This window comes from Anser brachyrhynchus (assembly GCF_964034855.1).
Source record: "Anser brachyrhynchus genome assembly, chromosome: 2".
In the NCBI taxonomy this organism is placed as follows: Eukaryota; Metazoa; Chordata; class Aves; order Anseriformes; family Anatidae; genus Anser; species Anser brachyrhynchus.
The window spans coordinates 17,737,218-17,750,725 of record NC_137695.1 but is presented as its reverse complement, the minus strand read 5'-3'; the positions used below and the strand labels follow the sequence as shown (position 1 = coordinate 17,750,725).

Sequence of the window (13,508 nt, the reverse complement as noted above, 5' to 3'; positions counted from 1 at the left end):
TAAACCAGCTGCTATTCACTCTTTTAACCATCTATTGAGCAACAGACTTCCATGCCATGTTTATAAGGCAGACTGCTGAAATGGAAAATAAGGGTGGGGAGACGACCTCAAGAGGCCAACCTGCCCCAAAGTAGGATCAATTACACCTATTTAACTCCTGATTAATATGTCTCTAACTTGTTCTTAAAAAAATCTTCAGTGATGGAAAGTCTACCACCCACGCAGGCAATGTATTCCAGTGCTTCTCCATCTAATCCCTCTTCTTCTGTTGGCATGTCCTACCCAGTAACTTACCTACTGTCTCCTTTGCTGCAATTAAAGCCCATTATCACTCAGCTGTAATGTAGTTCAAAGAACAGATTATCCCCTTCATATTTCTGCTGGCCACATACATTTGAAGATTGTTATCTCCCTTATACTTAATAACCCAAGATCAACCAGTTTTCCCTCCCAGATCATGTTTATTCTTCATCTCATGAGTGTGGGCCCCTCCAGTTGGTTCATATCTCCTTTAAGTGCAATGCTGAACACTCATGGTTCAGTTCAACCTCAAAAGAACTCAGCAGAACAGAGGAATTAACTTACATGTCTAATACATCTAAACAGTGCAACCCAGTGTGACCTTTTTTTTTTTTTTTTTTTTTTGTGTAACAACAGGTTGGTTTTGCATCATGTTCAATTTGTGATCAGCTGTAATTTCTCCTGAAAAACACTGCTCTGTGCAGTTCATCAATATTTTCCATAGGCCCTTCCAATACTGTTGATTAATTCTGTTATTTTTCAGGCTACACCTTCATTATGTCATGATGATTTTGATAACCCTGACCTCTGATGTACTTGCAAGAAACACCAAGCTGAGAACAAAAATGTAACAATATTCTGCAATGCAACAGCTCTACTTGATCAGCTCTACTTAACCACCATGACAAAAAGCAGTGGCAGACGGCGCATGCCCTGGCAGCAGCAGCAGCTAGCAGTCCTAGCAGGGCTATATGCCCCCTATGAACTGGTTTTATAAAACTAATAGCATATATCCTGCTGTATTGGGTTTACATGGCAAAGTTTTGCTAGTGGAGGGCTGCAGGGGTGGCCTCAGTGAGCAGAGCCTAGCGGCTGCCCCATGTTAGATCAGTGCCTGCTACAGGAGGCTCCAAAAGGGGCCTGCTGCTGGCCAGAGTGAGCCATGGGCGAGGAGTGAGGACCAGCCCTGCAGCCCCCACGGTCAGTGCAGCAGGAGGGCAGGAGGTGCTCCAGGCACGCAGCAGCAGTTCCCCTGCGGCCTGGGGAGAGGCCCCTGGTGGAGCAGGCTGTCCCCCTGCAGCCCACGGGTCCCACACGGAGCAGATCTCCACGCTGCAGCCCGTGGAGGAGCCCCCGGTGGAGCAGGTGGATGTGGCCTGGAGGAGGCTGCGGCCCATGGAGAGCCCCCGCAGGAGCAGGCCCCGGGCCGGAGCTGCAGCCCGTGGAGAGGAGCCCACGCAGGAGCAGGGGGCCTGGGGGGAGCTGCCGCCCCTGGGGGACCCGTGCTGGAGCAGTTTGCTCCTGGGGGATGGACCCCGTGGTACGGAGCCGTGTGGGAGCGGTTCTTGAAGAGCTGCTGCCTGTGGGCAGCCCCCGCAGGCTCAGTTCGGGAAGGACGGCATCCCGTGGGAGGGACCCCATGGGGAGCAGGGACTGTGAAGGAGCAGCAGAAGTGAAGTGTCAGGGACTGACCGCAGCCCCCATTCCCTGTTCCCCTGTACCACTCAGTGGGAAGAGGGAGAAGTGGATGGATGGAGAGAAGGGTCTTTTAGTTTGTTTTTAGTTTCTCACTGTTCTCATCTGTTATTAATAGGCAAAAATATATATATTAATCTCCCTACTTTGAGTCTGTTTTGCCCGTGATGATACTTGGTGAGTGATCTCCCTGTCCTTATCTCAACCCTTGAGACAATGCCAATTTTTCATTGCATTTTCTTCCTCTTTTCCTTCAAAGCAAGCAAGCAAGAGAGCTGTGCGGTGGAGTTTAGATGCCCATCAGGGGCACCACACCTGCGGCTGAGGAACCTCTGCTTTATTCCACTAGCCAAGCTACCATTGAAAATATAGAACAAAACCAATCAAGGACAGACCTCTGTGGAAGTCCTTGATCTATACTTCATTTTCATTTCATTGATCTATACTTCATTCTATACATTCATTGATCATTCATTGATCATTTATTGATTCATATACTTCATTCTATACATTCATTGATCTATACTTCATTTTCATTTTTGTATACTTCATATTCATCTTGACCGTGAATTCCTAATAACCTCTCTGAGTTTTCAACTTGTTTTATACACTCACAATGGTAATATCAGCTGCATGATATTTCCTCCGCTTATTTATGAAAATATCACGTAAGACAGTGCCAAAAGCCAGCTAGAGTCAGGGTGGTTGTTTGGTCTACTGTGACTCTTCCATCCACATAGTTTGACAAAGGAGGATATTAAAATGGTTTGATGTGATTTGCTTATGAGAAGCCCATGCTGACTGTTATTTTTACCACTTTGCTGTCCTCTAGGTGCTTACGCACCACTTGGCTGGATGTTCCTGCAGTTCCTTGAGACAGCAGCCAACTGTCTGGACTTCCCCAGTTTGTTCCATATGCAGATTGACAGAACATGTTTTGGAGAGGCAGTGGGCACTTTTGTACAGTGCAGCTGCTCTCTAAAATGGGTCTGCCTACATGACCTATAGAATTGAGAGAGGCTGTCGGTAACTGCATTGCAGAGGAGGTGTGAGCAGATCCTGGGTGCAGGTGAGCCTTAAGGATTTTTTTCTGGTGGTTTCCTGGTTGATCTTCAGGGACTGAAGAAGTAGGTGAAACACAGATGAAGGGAACTTGGCTGCATCTTAGAGCACTTTGCCCTCCTGTCTGGGTTGGTGTAGCAGTGCCTCAGGCTAGAGCGATGCTGAATCACCAGCACCCAGGGCCTCGTGGCTCTGCATGTCCCTGAACTACAGCCTCTCTGAAATACGTGACCTACCTGAGCAATGGGAGCCAGCAGAGCAAACTAAAGATATCAAAGCTTCTTTGGTTTTGATAAAAGAATTCAGCCCAGGGGCTGTGACATTTAACACTTCACAGACAAAAAAGTAACAAGGCCTCCCCATTCTACATAGGACTGTATTTCTTTTAATTCTCACAGAACAGGTTTAAAAAAATTACACTTGGCGTTTGGTTTCCGTGCTACCATTTTGTTGCTGTTGAGGGAATGGAGCAAGAAGTAGCTAAGTATTAGTTTACATAGTAATGTTTCCACATGCCTGTATTTAATTTCCAATTGTAAATCCAGGCTCCACCAAATCCCACTCTCATGCTGGTACATGTCCTTGTGAAAGAGATACAGGGAGTATTTCATCTAATAAATTGGGTATAGAGTTCCCACCTCAGCTGCCCGTTAAGAAATTTAAAAAGTTTGCAACATTTTTGTATTTTTGTTCCTGAAAGGAAATCTGATTGATGCTTCTTAGAAGATGCTTAATATCAACTGCACTACATAAAGAAGTATTTATAGTTGTTTGCATAGTAAACACTTTTATTGCAAATAGCCTTGTTTGAGATAGCAGTTACAGAAATGTGTTTTTCTAGGATCAAAGATCCTAGATCAAAGGAAAGCTTTTATTAAGAAGGTGAGGGAGGGTGAGTAAATACAACTTATAACTGTATAACACTTCACACTTCAAAGTGACAAAAGCACCACTTTCCAGTTGGAATCCCGTCCGATTCGGCCCTGGGCATCACATGGTAGTGCCAGTCTGGGCAGGCTGCTCTCAAGAAGAACCTTCTGCTGGCCAACTACAGGTGTCCTGTTCATCAGACAACGGCTTCAGAAATGTAGTCAGGGGCATGAGGGACTGGAAAAGGCTGAGATTTTGTTTGCTGTACATCTTGAAATGTGGAGAGTCACTGCTGGTTTTTTTTTTTTTTGTATGTTTTGTTTTGTTTCCGCATTTTTACATTTCACTGCTAGTGAAATGTTGTGGTGAACCTTAGACAACTTTGAGTTTTGTGGTTACCTTTACAATGTTCAATGCCAGCTGAGAAATGCGGTTATTATTGCTGTTACATTCTCTTTCTTAGAGATGGGGATATCAACTTTAGTAGGACACCTCTGCTTTCTCTTACTTTCTTTATTATTTGCAATCAACAGGCATGAACATGCGTCCATCACTACACCAGATACCTCTTGTTCAAGGATGAGGAGTACTAGTAAATGCTGTCCCTACCTGCTGTCTTCATTTTCTGGTCACAGCAAATTCTCTTAATTAGCCCAAACAGCAGGAAAAGTCCATGGTTTCCCTAAAGTAGTATTTTTCTAAAGGCAGAAAGACACAGACACAAGCGTGTCCTTCAGCAAAAGCAGCATTGTGCTTGCTGAAATGATTCAGCACCAAAACTAGTATTCTCAAAACAGTACCTAAAAGTAGACTCTGATATCCACAGATCGCCATGTAAAACTGCTCATATTTTCTGAACACTGAGCATTAAAAGCCCTTCCATGCCACTCTGGGGGGCTTTATTTTTCTATCCCGTGGAAATTTTTGAGATGTCAAAACTTTCTTGTTTTAAACTGTGTTGGAAAGTGTAAACGTATAAACAAATAAATATGAAGAACCAAAAAAACACTCTTAAAAACTCAGTAAACATAATATGGTAACCTCAATATTTTGATAGGTTTCAGTGATTTCTATTTGTCTTTGATTTCAACCTTTCTTACTATAATTATGTTACATTTCAAGAAAAAAACAAACAGAAAACTAGATTTTTTTCTTAAAAAGAAAGAAAGAAAGAAAGAAATTTGGGGCTTTGATCATCGCCAAGCTTTCTTAAAAGAAATTCAAAGAAATTAAATGAAGTAGTTCTGTTCCACAATAAATAAATAAATAAATAAATAAATAAATAAATAAATAAATAAATTTTGATGACCTGGCATCTAATTTGCAAAGCTGAAAATGATGCTGACCACTTTTGATGGCTACACTAGCTGCTGTTGAGTATTTGAAATTTTTAATGGCCACATATTTTGTGGCCATTTCACAAGATCCACAAAGCTAGATTCCTATTTTAACTGCTGCCCGAAGCATTTAGCTGTCCAGATCAGTGATATACCCCTCTCCATGCCTTCCTCTGAATAGAAGGCTAGCTCCATTTATCTCTGCATGTGAACTTACCAAACATGAATGGAAAAAGTACTGTTGAAGGGGAACCCATCTGTGCAGTGTAGTGGGGGCAGTGAAGGCCCCAGCATGGTGTCTATAGCTCTGCTGTCCTCTCCCACGAAGCCAGCACAGAGTGGAGTTGTCTTTTGCCGCATGACTTATGCATTTCTTCTCAATGTAATGAGCTTAGACCATGGGTCTCAGATCTGGCTGACAATTTCTTAAAAGGGTGTGAAAAAGGAACATAAAACTCTTTAGAGTGAAGATTACCATCCTCACACCAGTTGAATGAGATGAGAAATGAGAAAGATGACCATGAAGAAAGAAGTGAGAAAGAACACCATGAGAAAGATGAGACAGCTTTGCTGAACATCGTCAAGTCACAGGGATGCTTCTGAGTGAAACATCTCATTTTACACCCAAACTACGTCCACAAAGTCCTGAATAGCAAAAGGCTTTTTTTTTTTTTTTTTTTTTCAGCTGGAAAGAGACATTTTCCCCTTCATTGGATGAGGTTTTTCAGGTGCGTCAGTGTGCTCCTCAGTTGATGTTGCAGAGAAAGGTAGATAGTGCTGGCCTGAGTGCAGCTGGTTGCTTCATGGTGTAGGACATAATGTCCTGTTTCTCGTTTCTCCTGACTTTAGCTGTGCCTGATTTGGGCATCTGGTCTCAGCTAGTAGCTTATTCGCCTGCTGCAGTCAGTGAAGAGAAGGAAATGCTGCAGAAGGTGTGCCTGCTCTGGGACATGTGTCCGAGGTACAACTTTCAATATTGGTAGCACCAGATACCTACAGTTCCTTAACTGCACCAAACTGAGTGTGCCACGTACAAAACAGCACTGCCCTCTCCTACTTGCAGAGCCTCATAGCAGCAGAGTGAGCAGTGAAGAACATCTTGTAGGTGCAATCCACATCCTACCACCCCCTGGCATTCCACAGTGTTTAGAGCATCCCCAAGGGAAAGTGTCAGCCCCTCCACATGGAACAAACCCTGGATGAGGCTTGCCAGGACTCACACAGGAAGCCTGCAGCAGAACGGGGCGTGTAGTCCTGTAGTCACCAACGTGGTATCTTTCTTACACCCGAGATAATGCATGTTTACCGTAAAGAAAGAAATGTCCCTAATTTGTGGTTATTTACAGCACTGTAAATCAGGCACATGCCACGAAGTACCAATAAAAATTGTTTAAAATCAGCCTTAAATAGCTAAACTCTCAACAGCAGCTCATAAAATGAGACTTGGCAGTTCCTAGGTAGTTATGGTTAAATTGACAGTCCTTTTGGGAGTTAAGATAGCCAAAAGCAGTAGTAGTTAGGAATGAAGTGATAGATGGTAGAGCTTGTTGGTTGAAGAGCCTCTACAGCACACTCCTGAGACTTCATATGTTCACTGACCCTGGGCTAGGAGAAGGGAGATATCAGACTTTGCCACTGAACACCAGTTTGTTGATTCATGCATCCTTCACCTATGTGGGACTAGAAACTGCAAAGCCAGACAGAAGTATGATCTTTGGCATGAAGGATCCCACTGCTGTCTGCATGTAACAGGAGACTTCTCAGACAGGAAGAAAGATAGAAGGAGAACCAAGTCCAAAACAGGCTGAAAGGAAGGTTAAGGAAACCTGAAGAAGGGACCAACACCACAAATGAAAAAAAGCCCATCCATAAAGAAACCAGATCTCAGCTCCTTTTAAAAAGTCAGGTGCGCGAGTTATATTAGCCTCGAGCCAGGTCTAACTTCCGCTGCCAATAACCACTTCCACTGCCAATAACCCAAGCTGACATAACAGCAACATTAAGGAGGTTTGGGATTTTTTTTTCTGTTGCATTAGGCATTCATGTCTCTTTTCCACATTTATTTTTTTTCACAAAGTACTTGTATTTTAGCCAGCCCCCTCCCTTCTTGTTAAACAAGAGGAGTTTCAAGATGGGGGCCCAAACCTAAACACTGGCTCAGCAACTCAGCAATGTGAAAGCCACAGGTTTGAGTCCCAGTTCTGTTACTAACAGACCAAGTACACCCAGATACTGGCAAACCAGCTCGGACAACATGAACTCACATCCAGGCTGGACTCCTCTTGACTCTTGCAGTGTCAAAACAGTACTCTCAGGCAATTCAGCCCTTTGCATCAGGCTTTATTTCACTTTCCTGCCCTAGCTAGCTACTCTAGGTGGGTATTTTCACCAGAGCAGCTTCCAACAGGAAATGCCCTTCTACATACAACAGCTCAGCCATGCAGAGCTGTGGTACTGACCGCTCAAATGCTAAACCAAAGAACACAGAAATTTGAGGAGAGTGCTGTGGACAAGTGCAGGCATAGAGCAAGCAATGGTTCAAAAGCTGTACAGACATACCATACTGTGCTGATTCCAGTCCATGCTCCGCTAAGGACCTTGGTGTAGCAGTGCAGGCTTGATGCCATACTAAGGTAGTTAGCCAGTTTCTGAACTAGAACACATTTCTACCCAGGTAGCTCAGAGCAGGCATGTGAGAATCTGCAATTGACACTGGAAACATGCCTTGGCCCACAGATCTTCAGAAATGGTTGTGTTTGTTAGGTTAGGAGCCTGATTCCCTTCGAGGTTCTTTCTGATTCTCCAAGAGTCTCACAGATTGTTCACAGTAAAACAGGAACAAAACTGGGATCTGCCATGATTGAAACTAGTGCTGTGACCACTGAATTGGTCCCCTCTGGACTTCAGAGCTTTCTGGAGTACTAGGGAGTCTGGTATCCTCAGTCCATGCTGAGTGCAGGCTCCATTTTTCTTCTAGTAGGAGTCCAGGGTTTAAGAAAGCATAGTTGCACTAAGGACTGGATGAAGGGCACCTTGAGATGAAGGGCTTCATAGCAAAATGTTGAGATTTCACAGCAAAAAATGCTAATGTGTGTGAAGAAGTTGGCTGTGCTAGAAGACAGCTGCACCCTTCCCTTTCCTACATTGCAAGTGTGCATCTGGGGCAGTAAAAGCTTTGCTATTGCAGCTGCTGCTCTCTCCTGGCAGTACTGGGATCTTGGCGTTGCCAGAGCTGCCCTGAGGTCCTCAGTGCTCTTTTGAATGTGGAAGTTGTGAATAAGACGTGTGAAGCTCTGGTGAGTTCCAGATGCTCATGATTATCAGTGATCCCACCCATTTTTTAAATCAAGGCCGCTTCCTGGAATAGCATCTCATGCTTCATGTTGTGTATCTCCTCTGATGGGTAGTTCAGGTGGATAAAATACCAGGGCACATAATGAAAAATTACCTGAGTGAAATGGTAATGAAGAAACAGGTTTAAGCCCATATAGCCTTGTCTGTACCTAAGTTAAGTACATACTTCTTTGCACTATACAGTGGTGCTATCAACTTCTCTTTCACATCTTTTCCTTCTAACCCAACAGTGCAGTGATTTCATGCATGTGACATGTGGGCATCCAAGTCCAGGTACTGTCCTTTACCAAACTCCCAGTTAGAATTTAAATCCAAGACACCAAATTATCAGATGTCCTCTCAATGGCCTGTGTGTTGTCTTGGGACTTGCTCTCAGTATCCCTGGTGGAACTGCTTCACCACGAGGCTACAAAGTGAGAACTATAGCTTAGAGGTTGTAGCCTTTGTATGATGCTGGAAGAGAAAACTGTTGTACTGATCCCATTGTATATGCTACCTGCTGAGCAACTTGGCAGAATTGGAGCTCCCCTTACTTTCAGTGCTTTATTGAGAATGCCCTGGCCAGGAGTGCTCTGATCTTGCAAATGATGTGACAGAATAGGCAGGAACAGAATGACTCGGTTTCTTCATGTCAGACTTGGACACAAAGTAGATGCCAAGAAGCTCAGCACCATTATGATGTGGGAGTTTCTGTGTGTTCCCAACAGCAAAAGTCAGGCTGTACATATCCCCTCAGGAACTCACATGTCAACTGAATATCGGAATCTCCACTGTCATGTTGGATGGCCACAGAAGTTATGGTGGCATACAAGTATCAGAGGTAAGTAGGACATAAAACCTTAAAGTGCCACTTGCCAACAAAAACCTTATTTATTACCCTTCCCATGTAACTGGAGCAACTTTGTTGAGGCACAAAATTTAGGAGGCTGGTTGCACTGGGCTCTCATTACTGTGAGCAGTGAACTTCTAGATGGGCTGAATTGCACCTCCTTTGTCATTAAGGCCCCACAGCCACAGCGTATCCATGCATGGTACTGTAGACAAAGGTAGCCCACATTCAGAAAATACCCTGAATGACCAAGGCCTTTCTATACTTGTGAACCTTCTCCAATGACTCAGGACAGTGTTTAGCTGTGGTTTCCCTCTGCACTCCTCAGATGTGGAGGATTTATCAGCATCATTCCATGTTGTCATTAGCAGTCATTAGCCTAAACTTGTTGGCCATTTTCATCAGGAACGTACTTCACATAACTGTGCCCGTCAAGATGTACTAAAAGGCTAACACTCCTGTTTTGAATTTGCCTATCACATGCTTATGTTCTGTTATAGAGTAATCCTGCCTATAACAGGAAGCCAGAAATGCAAATGACTAAGGACAGATAAATGAATATTTAATTCAAACCAGCAAGATGTTGTTTGCAGTTATTTATTTTACTAAAATGGTTACATATGTTGAAACAAAGAAGAGCAATAGTAATAATGTTTGTTTTTCCAATATCATAAATAATTATTGAGTCTTCATTAGCTGTTGGCTCAGCACTGATCGTGATTCTTGTTATTTAAAAAAAGACACACAAGTAATTCATTAGAATCTGTGTTTTCAGAAAACTCTAAAGCAGCAGTAGAAAAAAATAAATTAAAGGAAATGATAACAAGAAATTATGCCAAGTATTCTTAAATTTAAAACCCACTTGATGTGTTTTACAGATTATTCTTTGTGCTTTGATCACTTAAAAAAAGAACCATGAACAAGTTGTTTATACTATGTCTTGTCTTCTCCAGTTTTACTCCAGAGAAGTCACCATAGGTACCTTTTTTACATAACAAATTTTGTTGTCATTTATGCAGACAAAAACACTGTGAGTATTCCTAACAGAAAAGTTTGTCAAAACCATCAATTTATTGTCATAAAATATTTAATACCAGAATAACTTATAATAGTATGAACAAAAGTGAAGTATTAACTCTCTGCTATTAGTTATAAACTCACATTATTATGTCAAAATCCAGTAAAGTATCAAAAATTAATGCATGGTATCTTAGACACATAATGATGCAAGTCAGTAAAACATACTTCAACTGTTCATACAGTCATGACATACATTTCTTGCTTGGCACTTTAAGTCAATGCAAATCAGCAATTTAGAAAACAAAGTAAAAATATATATGTACAAAATATTTTCATATCAAATCATTTTCATTGTACACTAAATAAACCCAACAACGTTATGTTACATCAAGAAGTTTTCTAAGAAGTCACACCAAGGCTGATATTTGCAATGTATCTTGATTATTTTAGTGCAACTGGAACAGTCTATACTTGCAAGTTAGTTTTGTCGTTAGCACAGTCCTGCTTCCACTGAAGTGGGAATTTGGCCATTATGCTCAGTGGGAGCAGGACTGAAGTCTTTTCTTGTTCATTGATGGCTCACCAAAAAGAGAAAAGGGGAGAGGGATAAGTAGGAAAACACCTGACAGGATACCCACAGGAAAAAAAAATCCAGATCTTAGCAACAATCATCTCTTTTCCAGTTTTCTGTAACTGTTTCAGTATAAATCATATTTGGCTTTGCCACTGTAAATTGCTTTCATGTAAATTCCACTCAAGCAATGTAAACCTTATTAGACTATTGTTATATGACTTAAGAATAACTTGTACACCCTAGAAAACCCTTAAACATAAACCTGGTTTTATGCTAGTTATTATGCTCAACAGCAGTCAAGTTTACAGACATGACATTTAATACATTTTAGTATCTACTTAAAACCCTCTCACATTAAATGCTGGGATTTTTCAATGCTTCAAGTCCCATTTATGTTTCTAGTTTGGGCTTTGATAGTTTATACTATAGCTTTTTCTCACTGAAATGTGAACTGTCAACCAACTGTTTTCATGTATGCAGTACCTACAAAATAAAACATTTAAAACACATTGAAGTAATAATTTCCACCATGGAAACTTTTTTGAGCTCTACTGCAAATAATAAACGGCACTATAAATTCAGTTTTGTACAAGAAGAGATTGATTTTTTTTACTTGTATAAAAACTTCAGTAAGTCACTAGCAAAGCTTTAAAACAATAGAAATTCAACTTGAATTTACAGCTAGTCTGGCTAGAACCTCCTCAACTAGATATCTTTAATAAGCAACATGTCTGGGAGTGTATGTATAAGTTCAAAATAATCTGAACAATTAACTTATTTCCTAAATTTGTGTGTTCTAGAGTATTGCACTTTTCAAAGGAATGATTTTGGTATTTTTAATATACTGCATATACAGGTAAGAAACATGCATAACAACCTCATTGTCACTTTGACAAAACATACTGTACAATTTTTATAACACTGTTGATTAAAAAAAGAGAGAGAGAAAATGATGTAACAATTTCATTAAGACTTGTCAATTCATTCAAGTCTAATAAGCACAATTCTCCAGGGCTTCCAGCAGTAATGTGTTTAGCCCTAGGCTGCTTAAGCCCACTTGGAATAATATACAAAGTTTAAGCATTATGGCATTGTCATTTTGAGGCATAATACTGTTGTACTATGCCCACGTTATAGCTTATTTTTTGAAAGCAAGGCACTTACTGTAATAGCAATGCAAACATCTTATGCGCACTTTGATTAACATAAAATAAGTTAATGTTTTGATAAAAACAGGTTTTTTTATAATTTACATGCCTTTTATAGAAGCAATTGAACATTTCATTTAATACAATGAAAATGTCTGAGTCAGAAGGAATGTTATTTTTTTTTAACTGACCATACTGTAAAAGGGGGCCTATTTTCCACATTTGCCTCATATCTGTGAATCTGATTTTGCTGAAAACTAATCCTGTAAGGAAAATGTCCGCTTGACAGGAAAAAGAAAAAGGACGTATCTCTTAAAACTGCTGAACTAATGGCACTTTGACAGTCTTTACTTCTGATATATGTGATGATTTCTGAATGATGCAGCTGGTAGTTCCCTGCAGTTTTTCCTTCCCTTGGGCGAGATTCGTTAGGGCCATGGCTGCGTTGATCTCCTTCCAGTATGTTTCATCTTTGCTGGTTCCTTTTCTGTTAGCTGCGCTAGATTCAAGCAATAACAAATATTTACACATATAGCTTACACACCTACAGTGGCTATGTGATGCTAATAAAACTGTAATAATAATTTTGGAAAATGGCAAATTTCCTTACTCACCTTTCACACTTATTTGGTCCGTTCTCCAAAGTTTCTGAAAACAGAAGAAAAAAATTGATGTCTGTTTTCTTCTAATAGTTTTTAAACATGCAATTTCATGAAATAGTCACATGGAAAAATAACCCAAGGTTAATTCCAAAATTGATACCAAATAAAATCTTTGTTTGAACACACATAAAGGGTCAACTTCACCCAAGTAAAAACTCTCTTTAGAGAAATCCACGCTGAGCTTGGAGCAGAGCACATGTCAAAAACCCCCACTCTGGGGAAATTTCTACCATGAGGAGGCTCCTGTGACACGACCTTATAAAAATAGACTTTGGTGAGGCAGAGCCTCACTGATCCTTCCCAGCACCACACCAGTAGAACCAGTGCTGAACCTTGCCTTGTGCCAGCCCAGTCCAGGAAAATGTATTTTAGTTATATTGGCAATAGTGAGAATAAAGCTGGTCTTGGAGGTTCACTTAAGTTTTGCAGGGTGATGGAGCAAATTTTTTCATCCATAAATCCCAGGGACATAAGGAATTACAAAAACTAAAAATAAAAATCAGTTTCATTGCCCTTTAGTGAATGCCCTCTTGTATGCACTAAAAATAGGACTTCTACCCATACACAGATGATGTGTGTGGTTTTTAAGGCGACCCTTGCCTAGGCTGCAGCTCAGTCCCAAAGGCAGGCTGAGCGGGATACAAGTAACAAGCACACGTGGCTAACAACCTTCAAAGGAGAAATTGCATCACAGGCATAAGCTACACTTTCCCATCAAGAGTCACATTTGTTCATTCATTAAGTCCTCGCATCGCAGAGAAGCCAGAAATATTTACCGGGCCGAAATGTGTAAGCTTTATTCAGTGGGTCTGCTATCCTGACACAGAAACGCATTATAGGGGAACGAGAAGCCGATGCCTAACTGCAATGCCTATGGAGAGTGAGTCAAACAAAAGAAACAGCTTTGGCATGAACACTGGTGGCTACACGACCAAA

General features: G+C 41.3%; 1 protein-coding gene and 1 long non-coding RNA gene across 9 annotated transcripts in view; one reads left to right on the top strand and one right to left on the bottom strand.

The window, feature by feature from the left end:
- LOC308191181 overlaps positions 1 to 9,618 on the top strand; it is a 45,639-nt gene extending 36,021 nt beyond the window's left edge. Inside the window, exons 2-3 of one of the 2 annotated variants that reach the window (XR_013947773.1) lie at positions 785 to 2,785; positions 4,182 to 9,618. This is a non-coding gene — a long non-coding RNA (uncharacterized lncRNA). Of the gene's footprint in view, positions 1 to 784 lie in introns of both variants that reach the window. The other variant, XR_013947772.1, reaches the window with a different exon arrangement.
- Positions 9,619 to 9,749: 131 nt separating this feature from the next.
- MKX (mohawk homeobox) overlaps positions 9,750 to 13,508 on the bottom strand; it is a 48,641-nt gene continuing 44,882 nt past the window's right edge. For 6 of the 7 annotated variants that reach the window (XM_080583353.1, XM_080583347.1, XM_080583351.1 and 3 more), the window contains exons 6-7: positions 12,525 to 12,558; positions 9,750 to 12,409 (exon numbers count right to left, since the gene is read on the bottom strand). In XM_080583353.1, the coding sequence (XP_080439479.1) occupies positions 12,223 to 12,409; positions 12,525 to 12,558 (221 nt within the window). In that variant the 3' untranslated portion in view covers positions 9,750 to 12,222. The remainder of the gene's footprint in view (positions 12,410 to 12,524; positions 12,559 to 13,508) is intronic. The other variant, XM_080583348.1, reaches the window with a different exon arrangement.